Genomic DNA, 16,241 nt, shown 5'->3' with positions numbered 1-16,241 from the left:
TTTCACTTTCAGACCTGGGCTGCTCGGCCGGGAAGGAGCAGGTCCGGTGGGATTTTGGGGCCACCCCTCTGATCCGGGGGGAGGTCGGGGCTGTTCCTCAGTGCCACTCGCAGGGAAACGTGACAGGAGTCGCTGGAGGTGGGGACCGTCTGCGCGTGCTGCTGGTGCTGCTCTGTGGGCTCGGCTCTCCTCTCCTCCCCCAGCCCTCTCCAAACAGCAGCCTCCTCTCCGCTGGTTTGCTTCCTGGTGGAAGCTGCTGCTTTGGTGGAGAGTTTTTGGTAAGAGAACTGGTGGAGCGACACTGGAGAAGTTTGCTGTAGCGGTTCCCTCGCGTGCGGGGCCTCCGTGTTATCGGTGTTTGTTGGCAGGGCGGCAGGACGGGAGGTGGAAGTGGAAGCGCTTTGGAACTCGCCGATTTTCGTGGTTTTCCGTGACGTGGCTGCCTGGAGGATGGTGGGACAGGCACAAACCAAGGGCCAGAGCATTCCAGCTCTCTTGCTAAGCAGCTTTCCTTCCTTTTGCCAATGGGATATGATCTTTTGCACAGGAGTGTTCCCAAGGAACTGGTGCTGTTTTAGGGACAGGCTCTGCTCTGCAGAGTCCACGAGTGAGATCTGGTGGTGTGAGACATGAGCTAATGTAGAGCACGAACGCAGAGATTCTGGTATTGATTTTACCCTTCCCAAGTTCCTCTGGATGTGTAAGTAAAGCTGTGTATTTGTTACGGCTCTTACGGGAATCATTGCTGCTGATTTCCTATCAAAAACTGTTACAAATAGGGAAAAAACAAAAAAGAAAAGCAGCCAAGCCCTTGAAGTCTGGTGTAAGGAAGAGTCATAGGGTTTTACAGGCACCAGAGGACATCAGTGCCTCTGGACCAGTCGGTGACATTGACCCTGGGGTCAGCAAACCTCAGCCCATGCTTGGGAGCAGCTGAGCAGGAGTTAAAGGGAGTCATTAAAAAAGGAAAAGGGACACCTTCCCCTCCAAAAAAACCCCAAACAATGCCTCTGGGGGCTCTACACAGCACTTGATAGGCGGGACGTGACCCTGGGTCTCTGCTCTTCACCCAGAAGGTCCCCAGAGCGTGGGGGCTTTGCCTGCCATTCCCACCACGGGATCGGCGTCCAGGCTTGGGGGTCCTGGCTGGTCCCCACACGAGCCCTGCCCGTGGGGCACTGCTGGCACGGCTGCAGCACCACAGAAGGGAAGAAAGAGTCCCTTTAATTTAACTTTCCATTGCAAAGGCAGCAACCATTTCATTCACTGGAAGGTCAATTATTTTTAAAGGGCCTCTGACTCAGAAATGGCTTTTCAAAAATACTCCCTGAGCAAACAGTGTCTTCCCAGTGATCAAAGGTGGCTCTCTTAAATTACAGCTTCGGTCTGTGCTCTGTAGGTGTTGTGTGTGGCTGGATTCTCCCTCAGAAGGTGTTGGCCACTTTGATTTCCTTGGCTTCTGGGGAGGGACAGGGTCAGGGGAGGCACAAAGAAGGCAAAGAAAGAAGTAAAGGCATCACAGATGCTTTTCTCTGCTCCTCTGGTTGTATAGGTTGCTTTCACTGTCTTTTTTTTTTTTTTAAACCCATTAAATCCAATGGGAAGTTGGTTTCCTTTGGGATTATGGAGAGTTTAGTGAAAAAAAGTAATCATTGGGAGGTTTAGACTGAGAAGCTGTGGCAGAGGCAGCGAGGGGTCAATCCTGCCAGGACAATGATCCTGGGTTGGCAGGTGTGAGCCTGAGATCCCACATTGCTGCAAGAGGGACAGTGCCAGGAGCTGATAAATTCTGGGATTTGTAACATAAATACAATTAACCTAAAAAGTGTAACAGTGTGTTGTTGGGTTTGACTGGTGTGGGAAGTGCTGGTGCACAGTAACATCTGCCGTGGGGTTTGGGAGGCCTCGGTGCTGCAGGGTGGGAGATGAGGGCTCACTCCTGCCTCAGTGTGGTGTCCCTGGGACAGGAGCCTATTTTCAGGAAAACGGGCAGTTTGGGAGAACTGATTGCCTTGAGTTTGCACACAAGTGCAGAGTCTTTCTGTACATTAGACGAGAAAATTCCTCTGGCTGGCCTCGGGGGTGTGTGCAGCGATCCAGGTGGTCGGGGGGACCTGCCGCAGTGTGAAAGGCAGGAGAGGTGTGTCTCAGTTCCTGGCTGGGTGGATTCCAGGTGTGGTGGTAGTGGAGATCTCTGTTTCCCAGAAAAACCTCTCTTTTCTGAAGAGGCAGGAGCATTTCACAGGCTGGTGGCTGTTTACCCATCTCTCAGCTATGTTTGGGCTTACGAGTCTCGTTCTTTCCCCCTCCTCTTCCATAAAACCTAAACGTGCCTTTCTTTCCCAGCCCGGGACATGGTGCAGGGTGAAGAGCACAGATAAAGACCCTCCCAGCGCTCACTGCAGAGCCCGTCCCGCCGTCCCGAGGGCTCCATGCGGCAGGACACGGGCTGATGCCCTCAGCTCACCCCGCCATGGAGGGGGGGAACAGCTTCCCGCAGCACCAGCAGCCGGGCGATGCCCTGTGTGGCATCCCCGGCCTCCGCTCCCAGCTCGCCCTGCCGGACATGGAGGTGAGGCCGCGCAGTCCTGGGGAAGGGGTGTCCCCGGGAGGGGTCTGGGCAGGTCCTGGGAGCCCTGGGGCACACTTAGAGCAGCGGTTTCCCAGACTTTCCAGGCAGCTGTCCAGGGCTGTGCAGGATCAATCGGAGGGGTTGAGGTGAGGCTGTCTGCTGTGTCTGCTGGCTTTGAAGCGGGGCTGTGATTAAAAACAAGGGCTCTCTGAAAGCTGCTGGGTGCCAGCTCCCTGGGGAAGGACTGAAGAGGGTACCTGAGATTGCAGACCTCGTTCCTCCTCCTGCTTGTCCCTCTGAGACGTGTGAACCTGTGCCTGGGTCCAGCTGTGCCTGTTTCCAGAGCAGCAGAGATAAATAAGTTGTGTTTGTCCTGATGCAACTGCTAAAACCGGACCAGGTCCCTGATGCCCTTGTCCAACAGGGCAAAAAGCAAACCCCTGTCCCAAAATAGCTGACGTGTTCCTGCAGTTTTCTCTTTCTAACTTTGGAGTATGTCACATGCAGGAACAGCAGAGGTTCCAGCGAGACCCAAGTGCCTGTTGCTTCAAGCACAAGATTTCAGTGCTTTGGGCACACAAAGGGCAGATGAAAGGCTGCTCTGGAGCTGAGTAAGGAGATACTGTGTTCTCTCCCTGATTTCATTGGTATGAGCTGAGCTAAAAGCTTCCCGTTAATGTTGGACACTGTTCAGGGAAGGGGGAAGGCAAAGGCTCAGAAGGACGTTTTTGGGTGTGACCTCTGTCAGCCGATTTCAGGTTACTGGGTTAGTGCTGGCTTCCCACAGAGACTGAATCATAGAATCATGGAATCACTGAGGTTGGAAAGACCTCTAAGGTCATCAAGTCCACCCTGTGCCCGATGCCCACCTTGTCCTGCAGCCCAGAGCACTCAGTGCCACGGCCAGTCCTTCCTTGGACACCTCCAGGGCTGGGGACTCCAAACCTCCCTGGGCAGCCCCTTCCACTGCCTGACCACCTTTCCATGGGGAAATCCCTCCTGATGTCCAACCTAACCCTCCCCTGGCACACCTTGAGGCCATTTCCTCCTGTCCTGTTGGAGGAGCATTTGAATGAGTGGATCCTGACTGAGTGGATGGCCTGAAGCAGGGGATTGACCCTGGTGACCCTCTGGAGACAGTGATAGGGAAGTAGGTTCCAAAGCTGGAACTGGAGAGTAGCCCTCTGTCTCCTACTCACGAGATGAGGAGCCACCTCTGCCTCTGGAAGGCACTGAGGGAGGGAAGCCACGGGCCTGCTTTGGATCTGCAGCCGCAGGTGACGGTGCCAGGCCCTGCTGCTCTAACTGTTGTGGTTTCTCCCTGCAGAATTCCATGCTGGCCGCCAACTCATGGAGTAGCTGCTACTCTGCCTCTTTCCCAACCTCGTCCTTCCCAAGTGAAAACCAGTGAGTGCTGTTCTCCTTTGTCTAATCCCCTCTGCTCTTGCACATCCCGTGATTCAACTGTTTCTTTAGTGTTTTCCTTGTTTACTTTATTTCACGATTTGATGGGGAAATAATTGCATCACTCACCGATCTCGTGGCGTTTCATACACTGTTGCAGCTTGGAAACAACAGCAAACAGCTTTTTGTTTTAAAAAACAAGAGAAAACCTTTGATTTCTGGTAAACCTGGAGGCTGCAGTAAAAGGGGAACAGCCTTGCTTTAGCTTGGATTTGTTACACTAATGGAATTTTAAAAACACCCCATGAGCACAGTCTGGCAGAGGGAACACAGTGGGCAGTCCCTGCCTTTGTACAGACATGGAGGAAGATGTTCAAGTTTTGGGTGAAGTTAGAATTCTTTGCCACATCACTGGAAGTGACTGACACCAACTACCATATCGAGAATGTGCTGAAAAAAAACGTGCTCAGCCCGGAGTTCATCGGGGGTTGTGACTCTGCTCTGGTTCTGACTGATGTGCTGCGGTGACCTCACCCCACAAGGTGTGAGGTGAGGTGTGTGGGCTCCCGTGAGAAACTGTGACTGACTCTGAGCTAAAGCTGCCCTGTGGGCAGCACAGCTCAGTGCTGGGCAGTGTGGTGGGTTTAGGAACCCTTGGGGGAGTGGCAGTGGCTCTGCTGGGAAGGACGTCAGCCACGGGCTTGCTGGATCCAGAGCAAAACTGTTTCTAGATTACCTGCTCAAAACAGCATTTTTGGAGGGATTTTTGCATAACAATAAACGTTGTTTTCCCTTTCCCCCCTTCCTGATGAAACTCCATCCTGGATGGATGGTGGGATATGGCAGATGTTTGGACAATACAGACTGGCCTTGTGCCACCACTGAGTGACTTGGATGGGGACTGTTGGGGCTGGAGATGCTGTTTGTGGGGCAGGTTTGGAGGCTGGTCCATGGCTGTTCTTCGGTCTCTGTGAATCCAGGGAGTGGCATGGATACACAGGATGTGTTCTTTATCTGGGTCAGAGGTGGGAGGAACGAAAAATGAAAGAAGCAGAACTCGTATCATGAGCTAATAACTGTGCTCCAGGTGCCTGGAATTAAAGCAGGGATTTAGTTTAGAGGGATTTTGGCGTGTTCATGGAAAAGCAGAGATCCCTCCCTGTGAGGGTGTGAGTTTGGCTGGCTGTCAGTGAGGATCAGCCCCTGTTTGGGGGATGAGGTGTGCTGTGTCTCCAGCTGGGTTGTGGTGCCCCTGGTCCCCCCGGCTGTGGCGGGAGCTGCCTGGCAGCGCTGGGGGGATGGACAGGGCAGTTCCCGACAGGAGGGTCCCAGGAAGCTGCGCCACAGGTGCTGAGGGAGCTGAGCTGTGCCAGCTCCTCCCCACAGGAGAACAGGAGAGGAGTTCCCAGCTGCGCTCGGGCCTTTTGCTCTGGGCCGGCCGGCGCTGATGGGAAGGGGCCGTGCTTTTTGAGCAGGATTCCTGTAAATTACACATCCTGAATCCTCCGGAGAGCTATAACAGAATTTCTGTTTTGCTGCATTGAACCACAAGATTAGATTGTGTTTGTCTATTGTGTTGGGGTTTTCTCCTTGACCATTTGTTCTGGTTTTGCCCCTCGCTCTCTTCCTGTTGGGTGCCGCTCATGTCGGCGCTGCCGGGAACGTTTCAGCCCGATCCTGCAGGGACATGCCTGTGTCTGACACACACCTGGGCTTGCTTTGCTGGAGTTACCTCTGGAAGTGAGGCTCATTGTAGTAATTGTTTGCTAGGGAATGATTTAGCCAAAGCTGCACCTTTAGTGCCCTGTTCTTCGTAGCCTGAGAACTGTAAAAATCACCTTTCAGGTGAGATTTTCCATACCTGCCTTTCACATTGAAAAAGTCTGTGCTCTCTGTACTTGAAAACTGCACTGACTCTGTTTCAGGTGGATTTAGGGTTAGGGATCCTGAAATCATTGAAAGATGGCATTTTAAGGGCAGTTGTAATCATAGGCCATGCTGTAACACAGAAAAACGCAGCTGCCTTTAGAGGTGGTGCACGTTTCTCTTCAGAATCCTTGCAGAGAAATCTCATTTGCAGGCGGCTGTGTTTGGACAGGGTTTATTCTCATAGCAACACCTTTATCCTGAAGCAGGTTTTTCCTGTTTCTTTTCAGGAGTTTGCTTTCATGGTGGGGAATTTCTTTAGAAGACCCCAAACGTGGCCTCTCTGCTTCAGATTTTCTTAACCTGACTAATGTCAACAGTGTATTAAACCTCTCTAAAAGAACCACTGAGGTTCGGGGCCTCAAAGAGCTGCAGCCCAGTTGATTTGTAAGGAAATTATCCCAACAGAGCTGGGCTTCCCTTGCACCTTCCCGGCCAGGGGGGATCTGGGACAGCCCAGTTGTGCTGTTGGATGAGGTATCACACCAAAAACACTGCAAAAAGGTGTTTCTCAAACCTCCAGCAAAGCTTTCTCTCCAGTTGCTAAAACACAAGACCCCTTTTCTCACCATTTTCGTGCCTTTTTCTACCTCTGTGGAGTCTTGCTGGAACAGCAGAGCAGGGTCTGAAATTGGATTGGTGTCTGATGGGGAAGGAGAGTGCTGGACTGGTGCTGAGTCAGCCTGTGGCCTCTTGGCTCTCCCTCTGAAGGAAGCTGCTTCCATAGAGAGTTTGCCAGGAAGAAAACCCCGGAGAGGCTGAGCAGGTGTGGACAGGGCAGCACAGCTTTCATTTGGGACTGAGGGGAATGGAAAGGCCAGGTCTAAAGGTATGAAGGGACTTGGTGGCTCTCCGAGGACGACCTGGGAGCAGTGCCTGGAGCTGTTGTGGGCTCTCACTGCAGGCTGCAGGAACAAAGTGCATCTCACATGGGCACATTGGAAAACCAACATGAGGGGAAGGAAAATACCACCCAGGGCCGGTGATTGCACAGCAGGGCAGCCCACGGAGGCTGGGACGCTCTCGGGCTCCCCTCTGTTACCTTGACTGACCCTTGTCCAGGCCATGAAGTGCCAGGGAAACAGGAGGGGGTGTTCAATTTTCCAGTAAAAATAGTGTTCCCATTCCCTGGTTAGTTCCTTGAGGCTGGCCAAGCTCTGTCCTCGTGCGAGAGACGGCGAGACCGCAGCGGCTGCGACTTGAAAGCCGTTTAAACCAGCCTCTTCCTGTGTGGAAATACATCCATTCCCAGAACTTATGCCCAGATTTTAATTTGCCTGGATGGATTAGAGGAGCTGAGAGGCGGGGCTGGACTGTGGGAGCTGGGAGGTGCAGGTGTGTTCACATGGGCTCTCTGCAGCAGGTAAAGCTGCGGCAGCACGGAAAAAAAGCAAAAAAGGAAAGGAGGAGTAGGGAGCTGTTGGTTTTTCAGGGTATTATCTTTAATGACAGAAAATGAGCAGGAAAAATGTATTTAGCAGAGGAGATAACTGTGTTTGCACATAAATCCGCATGTAAATGTTCAGCGGGTGAGTTAATGAGCTGCTGGCTACACATGGCACCTTAATTGCTTAATAGTCCTTTGGCAACTCCTCATTCCCAGCTCCTGGGCAGGAGTTCTGTTTAAGCTCTGTTTCTCCCTCCCCCAGTGCCTCCTGTGGCCGGGGGTTCTGTGCCTCTGGCGTCAGGGAGAACATGCAGCTCTCCAGAGGAGGAAAGCAGGCGGTGGGGTGAGGGTTCCGTGGCTCCAGCACGGAGGGTGTTGGGTGCTGATTGCCCAAGGAGTGCAGGAACTTAAGGGAACTTAAGGTGGTGTGGAGCCGAGGCCAGGAGGGAGGGAATTGGCTACTCTGGTGCAGTTCTGGCCTGTGGCTGCCCAGAGGAAGCTGGTGCTGGGCACAGGGTGCAGGAGGAAGCTGGCATGGCCCTGCCCAGCAGGAGCAGGCAAAACCTTTGCTTTGTTCCCCTCTTAGTTCAGCAGAGATCTTTTCTTGGAACTCACATCAGTCACATCCCCAGTTCCTCTCTTGGGGTAGCAGTTCTGTCTGGGGGGTTCCCTGTCCCTAGCCCTTCCATTCTGAACTCTTTTCTGGATAATATCCACAATATTATCCAAGTGTGTGAGTGACATCCCAGAGCTGCAGCCTCACCACTGCTGAAGGCTGAAGTGGCCTATGAAGTACTGGGGGCTGACAGGGAGTAACTGCTTCTACCATTTCCTTACAGGCAATATTTTAACCTCCCTCAGGATTTTTATACGGATTCCATCAGCAGACCACAATTATTGGATACAAACTATGCAACTGTGGACCCCGCTGACTTCTTACCAAAAAATGGGGATTTTCTTCAGGTAAGTGCAGAGTTCATGATGCCTTTTTGGGGCCGAAGGGGCCTCTGGGATGCTGGGGGTTGTTTTTCAGTGTTGCCTCCCTGAGGGAAAAGGATGTGATGGGCAATAAATTTGTCCAGCCCCAGACAAGAGCTGTGTGCAGTTGGGATCGGTCCTGTGACACCGGGAGTTGGGAAGCTGTCCATGCCTTGGTAGGGGCTTCTCTGTGGTGAAACTGCTTCTGTCTTTCCAAGTGATGTTTGCCATAAGCACTGGCAGTGCTGGGGGGTCCTGGCTGCAGGAGGGTCCCGCAGTGAGAGTTGAACACGTTGGAGACTCTTCAGTCATTTCCCTCCCAAAAGGCTCTTTGCTCGTGTGCGCTGCACGTGCTTCCTCACTGCTTACGAGTGGTGGATTCCTGAGCAGTGAATATTTTGGGATTACATCAACTCATTGCCCAGCATTCCAGAGGGGAGCCAGGTCAGTTTTGCAGAGCTGGAGTGTGGGAGGAGGGAACGCTGACCCCGTGTCTTTCGGCTCCTCTGGGACCCAGAGGCTCCCTCACCTCGGGGATCTCTCTGGGCAGGAAGGAGCTCTTTGCGTGGAGGTTTCCGAATGTTGTACTGGCTTTTGGCAACATGCTGTGGTAAGATTAGTCAGTAAATACTGGAAGTAGTTGATCTGACAGAGCTGATCTGCAATAAGGAAGGGACTGACTAGATCCTGTCTAGGAATTAATAGGGACATTGGTGTCTGCCTGGGTGTGCGTTAATTCCCCCTCAGGGTGCTTTTGGTTTCTCAGCATGGCTAAAGAGAGGCTTTAACCCTCTTTGGGGCTCCAATTTCTGCTGGTTTGGATATGCAGCTGCTGGGTGTTTGTGCCTTCTGAGGTGGCCACTGCTGTGGTCCCCCCTCTGCAGCTCCTCATGCCTTTCATCAGGGACCTGCCTGGCACAGCAGGTCTGGGCAGCCACCAGGAGTGCTGATCGGGGTCTTCTGACTGGATTAAACCAGATAAATAATTGAATCGTAGTAGCATTGATCTCTGCCTCCTGCAGAATTAATTGTGGGAGGAACGAGGCAGAAAGGTGATCTCATCAACTTGTGGGACCATTTACTGGCCTGCAATGGGAAGGGGAGAGAGGTCCCTACCATAGGTCTCACCTCCAGGTCTGGTGGAGTTTGGCTGATGGGCTTAACGGGAAAAGGGCTTAATTATTTCTTTAACTTATGTATTTTCTAGTATCTCAGTGGTCAGTCAGCTTCCTTCCCTGCTGCATCACAGGAACTGATCTCAGCCAGCTCGGGAGAGCAGAATTTTGGAGATTCTTTGTGGAAAGGAGGTGTTTTGCGTTGGCTGGGTGGGAAAAGAGCAGGAGGCTCTGAGACAAACCAGGTGTGAATGACCTCAAATGGTTTCCAGAGCAAGAAATAGTTCTTGTGCCAGTAATTCTTGTGCCACTCATCCTTTGGGAGAGGAAGCCATGGGTGGGAGTGAGGTGGCTTTAGACAATTGGCTTTTGCTTGGACTCTTTCTGCAGGGGGACTGCACCTATGGCAGATGTCCCAGATGCCAACACTGTTAAATATGAACATTCCAGCTGGAAAGCTGAAACATGCCATCCAGGAGGTGTGGGAGCAGCTGGGTGGCTCCATCCTTCCAGGTGGCTGTACAGGAAAGTACCTGACTTTTCCAAACTTGCCGTGGTAGGAGTGGCAATGCCGTGGAATGGTGAGCTGGTCCAGCCAGCCTTTGCTGACCTGGGGGTGCTGAGAGTGGCAGTTGCCGCGTTTTCTGATGGCTCTGGGAATTTCTCTTCGGTTGGATCAGTCACCTCTGTATTCAGGGAAAGGCCAGAACAGCCTGATGTGAACTTGAACTTGTTTCCTCCCCAGTATTTTGGGTTCTGGCTTGCTCCTGGGTGATTCATCCTTGCCGATCTATTGGCATTTTTTATATAAACAAGTGGCTTGAGTGGAGGTTCAGAAAATAGTTCTGGGAGGCCATGCTGGGGTCTGACAGTGCCTCTGGTCTTGGGAACTGTTGTCTTCAGCCAGAGTCTCATCCCAACCATGTGGTGCCATCTCCTCATGGAAAAGTCTACTGACTGCCCTTGGAAATCACAGTCCTGAGAGAAGCAGGGTTTGGGTTCCGTTGCTTCCCTCCCTTCCTGCTGAGTATCCCTCCAGTCTCAGGTGCTGCTGACGTGGGATCCAGCGCTCGTGGGCAGTAATTTTGCCAAGGCACTTTTACCATGTCAGTGCAGATTTTTCTTTAACTTCACTGTTCTGGGCAGTTTAGAATTCCTGAGAGCACAGACTCTGCAGTTCCTCTGAGCCCCCTGTTATCTCTGATGGCCCTGCCTGTTGCTGATAGTCTGTGTTCCCTTTGCTTAATTTCTTGTGACTTGTGGCTCCAGAACAGGACTTTGCTGAACGCACAGAAACCTCCTCTGCTGACTTTGTCTGCCCTGAGGTACACTGAGAAATAACCCCGGGAGGGGGAGTGGGAGAGGGAGCAGCTCCAGGGCAGGAGATGCTGGGGACACAGCGGGGGTGTGAGGGGCTCTGCAGAACCTCCTGTGGCAGGAACTCGGGTCTGCTTCACATGTGAACTGTACTTGGGCTGGGGGAAGGAGGTCAGGCCAGATGGATTTTTTTCCTGCGGTGCAGGAGGAATTGGCTGCTCCTGGGCAGAGTCACCTGCAGTAACGCTGTAAAGGTGCAGTTACAGCCCTGTTTGTGCTGGATGGGGGCTCCTGACCGTGCATGTTAATCATAAACCAGCCCTCTCCTCACCACCAGCCCCTTGCAATCTCCTGTTAATCTTCCTTGTTAAAACAGGGGGAGAAATGACCCCGCTCTTAAAAAAAGTATTAATTTTTAGAAGTGCTTCGGTACACAGAGCTGTGGTGATTTAGGAGAAATCAATGTAACAGTTATTAAATTACATGGAAGACTTGGTTGTGGCTGAAACGAAGAGTTTCCTGGAATAAGAAACATCCTGGAACTTGTGTCGCTGTCCTGGAGTTATGTCTGCAGGGAACACAGGCATTAAAATGCATTTGCAGGCAGTCACCTGGCTCGGAGGCCTTGGAAGAACAAGTGGCCTTACGTGCTCGTGTCTGTCTTTGCACTGCGGGCTGGGGGTTTGGGCTGGTGTAGCAGCACTTCATAAACCCTCTGGGTGAGGTGCCTGACACTTCCTGCTGGCCCGGGGTAAGGAAAGTGAGGGCTGTGGTTGTACCTGCTCACAGTGCACTGACTGAGTGCTCGGGGTGCTCCGATGGAGGCACCCTGAGCTGATCCCCGGGAACAGGAGACCAGCTGATGTTACTCCAAAACAGTGTCTCCTTTTGGTTGGATGAGCTGTGCCTTGAGAGCAAATCTTTCCCTTCTGCGTGTAGGAGGAGCTCTTGGGGCTGTCTCAGGTGGAGATACCTGTGGTTAAGGGAGAGGAATTTGGCTTTTGAGGTATAATCTGTTGGCAGTCGTGCTTGGCTGTGGGTTGCAGGAGCCAGCTGAGCCCTGGGGAGGGGGTAAAGGAGCCTGGAGGGCTCAGACATCCCCCCCCATTCCAGTCCTGGTAGTTTTCATCTGTGTTGCTGCCTCCAAGCAGCGATGTCCACTTCGGGCATGAGGGGATGGAGATCTGCCTTCTGAGGTTCTTGGCAGGGGCTGTGCCTGCCTCCTCCCTTCCCAAAGCCAACAAAAGCGGGAAAAGCCGCTCTGAAACGCTCAGTGCTCTTAAAAGTGATGGCAGTAGAATCCAACGGCAGACCACGGGGACATGGCTTAAAATAGATGCTTTAATTGAAAGGAGGGTTGGTCTGAGTCAGGGGGTGCCGAAGGTTCCCCAGCACAGCAACTCCCTGGGCTGTGCAGCGGGTTTGGCTGGAAGGGGGGAAGTCAGATGGGAGTGCTGGAGTGTAATGCTGCTTCCCTGTCCCTGTCTGTGAGCACACGAGCTCCTGGCTGGGCCGTGGGGAGCGGGGCCGTGGGGAGCGGGGCTGTGGGGAGCGGGGCTGTGGGGAGCAGGGCCGTGGGGAACGGGGCTGTGGGGAGCAGGGCTGTGGGGAACGGGGCTGTGGGGAGTAGAGTGTGGGGAGCAGGGTTACTGGGGAGCAGGGTTGCTGAGGCCTCTCCCCAGGTGGTGGTTCCGCCGTGGTTTGTCTCACCCGCGGTGATCACACCGCTGTGGTCCCGCAGAATCAATGAGCAGCCCTGCTTATCTGTGCCACTGCAGGGCTCTTGTCTGCCCCATTTGTTCACTAACAGAAAAGGAAGAGGAAATAACCCACCTGCTTTTCCAAAGGTTGGCAGGAATAGCAGGAGGTGGTGGTTCAGTCAAGGTCACCAGCGAGTCGCTAATTAAGACATTGCAGAAATGAATTTGGCCTCTTCACTCCACATGTGTTGCTGAAAGCACCTGCCCCGGTGTTTTTCTTTCCCATTTGCTTATGGAAAAGCCCTCCTGGACGAGGTATGTTGCAGGATGGAAGGTGGATCCTCACTGCTGATGTAACAGTCCCTGTGGAACCCACAGTGCTGCAGAGGGTTCTGCCCTTGGAAAGGAGCCCCGCTGCAGGTTTCTGTCCTGGGGGTAGTTTTCCAGCTCTGGGACCCAGCATGTTTTCCTTGGAGGGATCCGATGGCAGAAAGCAGATTTCCCTCACTCTGGTCTGTCTCCCTGGAGGGTTGGAGAGCACCCCATTTTCTGCTCGCCTCTCTCGTGGGCCTCCAGGGCTTTGGCTGGCTTCTGTCACTCCAAAGCTTTGTTTTTAGGGAAGTGCCTCATAATGTGGGATTTTCCAGCTGTTCCCGGCACGAGGCCCCAGGAGCACTTCCATCAGCAGTGACAGCGAGAGCTGCGTTCCCCTGGAGCTGTGCCGTGGGTGTGTGGAAGGAGCAGGGACACAGAGACTCAGAGCAGTGAGTGCTCCCCTGGCCGTCCCCAGTGCTGGTCTGTGTGCTGCTGGGTGTGCTGGGTGAACTGGGACTGACCCCGCGGGCAGAGCCCGGCTCTGGGGCCACTGCTGGCCATGCCAGGGCAGAGCAAACAGGAGCCTCTTGCACCCAGTGCAAACACAACAGTTCTCAGGGATTTCCCGCCAGGCAGGGGGTTCTCTGGCTGATTCCCTTCCCCTCCAGCCTCAGGTGGTGTGGAGCAGACCTTTCTTAAGCTTGCCTCCCTTTCGGGTGTCCCTTTTTGTGCCTTCTGTTCCCCACCAGAATTTTTGCTTATTTCTGTTACCAGAACTGTTAAAGGGGACAGCCTTGGAAAGAGAAGGCAACATCCCTGGGAAGTGATCTAGGGAGGAAAGGGAAGAGAATGGCCACTCCTTTGGATTTCTAATGGCACAGTTTGGGGTGGGGCAGGCACCGAAGACAAAGAGAGCACATGGCTCTGGGGGGGACACCAGCGTGGGAACACTCGTGAGCTTTGTCACTTTGATCTCTTCATCTGAGCCCCGAAATGGGGAGGGCGGGCGGGCAGGCAGGACCCCAGCCCAGAGCAGGGGCTGCGGGGGGGGCACAGGCTGGGGTTGGTGGCCGGGGAGGGAGCCCGGAGCCCTCTGGCTCCGCGGAGCCCGGCGCTGTTTACTGAGCTCTGTGGTTGGATTACACCACGTACAGTAATTCTCCTCGCACTGCCAGTAATTTCACTGACTTACCAAGCAGGCATCATTTCCTGAAAGTCAGCCCTGGACTTAGAGGAAGTAAGAGCCCTCTCGTCGTGACTAAACACTCTATGCAAATCTGCGGGCGCAGGACAGCGGCTCTGCCGGGCCCTTTGCCTCCATTTTCCCTCCTGGCTGCCGAATGTTGGTTTTTAAAGCCCCCGATGAGCCCCGGCCGTGAATGGACCTTTCCTCACTTTACACTGAGCACCCTCCCCGTGCTGCTGCCGCCGACAGCCCCCCGAATGCTGCTCTAAAATGTCCCAAATGCACTTCTGGCTAAAGTTCCCGTCTCTCTTCAAGGTAATGCCTGATTTTTCCTGGGTTTTTTTTTCCTCCTCCTCGGAATCCCTGGCGTGTTTGGCTGCGAGGGCAGCCGGCCCCGGCTGCTCCCCGGGCGGGTGTCCCCGGGAGCTCTGCAGTGGCAGCAGAGTTTGGGAATGATGCCTCTCCACGCTGGGCTCCGGGAACAGATTTATTGTCCTAAAGAAGTGATTTATATTTTGCTGGTACCTGCCTTACTGGACGTTGTTCTGTCGGTCAGGACTCTGTCACTGAGCGTGGAATTTGGAGGGAAGGAGCTGTGTGGGAACTGATCCGTGTGTTTGTGTGGGTGTGAGGGCTTTAAGGGGTTTTATTTCCGAAGCAGATGCTGGGTGCAGGGAGCGAGGGGAACACTGGCCAGCCGGAGCTGAACCCTCCCCACTGCCAGTTTGTTGTCCTGAATTAAGGAAAACTTTGGGGTTTGCAGCTAAAGGGTTTTATAGTGATCATCTGCAGCTGCTGGTTCTGTCGCTCCTGAAACATAATTTGCTTAATCTGTGATTTTTGAGGTGCCAAATCTCTCCTTGCTGACAGCGTGGCTGTGGGTGTGTATTTGCGTATATAGATGGGTTTTTTTGGTTTTTAATAAAACCCCCTCTCACCTGGGTGCTGTGCAGTGCAGTCATCCAGAGCTGCTCTGCAGACACTGTTTCCTCAGAGTCTGGATTGTGAGAAAATAAAACATTTCTACTGATGGCCCAAAAATATTTTTAGAATGCTTGTTCCTTCTTTATTTAGACTTCACCTGCTTGGTTTTTTTATTTATATCACTTATTTATGTCATTATTTTTAACACTTTGTTTTGACCAAAGGAGCTGAGCTGTTCCCAGGGGCTTGGATAAAGGTCGAGTGTTTGGGCTGGTTTACTCTGATTTTTTCCTGATCTTTTTTAGGGAGTGAGTTGTTGGGTTTGATAATCTCAGTTTTGGGATAATGACAGGAATGCCATGTGCCACAGCAGCATCAGTTCATCCTCTGTTCCCAGACCCACCTGCAGCCCTGACCCCAGCTCTGGGTCCTCAGCCTGGACCTGCTGGGCCCAGTCCAGAGGAGGCCACGGAGATGCCGAATTCCAGGAATAAGATTTATGGAGAGAAGCGTGGTGGAAAAACATCTGAAATAAAAATCCCGCCTGGCAGGACAAATTCCATCTGTTGCAGAAATGCAACTTCTACTGAAACAGAAGTGCTGTTCCTGTAAAACCTCGTGTTTCCAGTGAGAAATCCTTAAAATTCTGATTAAACAGTCTGAAAGAGGGACAAAATAACTTGTTCCAAAACCCACACCTGAGGATCCTGACCATGAGCTCTTGGTTGGGGTGATGATCCTTCTTTTTCCCTGAGGACACCAAGGCAGCTGCTCCAGTTTGGGGCAGATAAACCAGTGGAGTGATTAGTCCAGGCATGGTTTGTACTGGTTGTGGTTATTTGTGGCCTTTTGTTAAGCAATTACTCTGGGTTTAATAGAAGCAGGGCCAATTAATGCTGTGGTGGTGGAAGTTCTTTGGGTGGGGAACCTGGCAGGTGATTAACTTTAGTGCTCTTTAGATAATGCAATTAGTTAAGACAAATGGGAGACTCTAGAAGTTGGTGAGTAATGCTTTGAGATGCCGGGAGAGGATGGGATCACTGCATCACTTCCAGGACTGGCACTGTCCTCCCTCTGCCTTGGAGGCTTGTTTGCTCCTCCCAGCTCAGCCCAGTGCCCTGAGCGATGGGGATGGAAGGGGCTGGCTTTGGGAAGGTGGTGGGGGACACTTGCTGGGGTGTCTCAGGTGGTGTCACAGGGCTTTCCCAGATCCTGCTGCTGTTCCAGCCCAGCCTTTGCCTGTCCTTGGGACCCTGACATGCAGTGGCCGCTCTGGGCTGCCCCTCCTGCTGCCATGACATGATGTGCAGATGTTTCCTCCTGACCCAGCCTCTGTCAGTGCCACTGGCAGGTGAACAAACCCTGCTCAGAGGAGTCTTAGTGATGGGACCAGATGGGATCCTGCACAGGGCACTCG

The 16,241-nt window shown here is 52.9% G+C and overlaps 1 protein-coding gene across 3 annotated transcripts in view; it reads left to right on the top strand.

Annotated features, from left to right (window-relative positions):
- The window catches only part of SBNO2 (strawberry notch homolog 2), a 40,531-nt gene that overhangs the window by 4,341 nt on the left and 19,949 nt on the right, over positions 1–16,241 (top strand). For 2 of the 3 annotated variants that reach the window (XM_027901056.1, XM_027901057.1), the window contains exons 2-4: positions 2,347–2,572; positions 3,900–3,979; positions 8,129–8,252. In XM_027901056.1, the coding sequence (XP_027756857.1) occupies positions 2,453–2,572; positions 3,900–3,979; positions 8,129–8,252 (324 nt within the window). In that variant the 5' untranslated portion in view covers positions 2,347–2,452. Of the gene's footprint in view, positions 1–2,346; positions 2,573–3,899; positions 3,980–8,128; positions 8,253–13,879; positions 14,216–16,241 lie in introns of those variants that run through there. The other variant, XM_027901058.1, reaches the window with a different exon arrangement.

This window comes from Empidonax traillii, unplaced genomic scaffold (genome assembly GCF_003031625.1).
Source record: "Empidonax traillii isolate 1590-97213 ecotype Southwest subspecies unplaced genomic scaffold, ASM303162v1 scaffold761:size885847, whole genome shotgun sequence".
In the NCBI taxonomy this organism is placed as follows: Eukaryota; Metazoa; Chordata; class Aves; order Passeriformes; family Tyrannidae; genus Empidonax; species Empidonax traillii.
The sequence above is the reverse complement of the archived record's forward strand: the minus strand, read 5'-3'. Positions and strand labels throughout refer to the sequence as shown.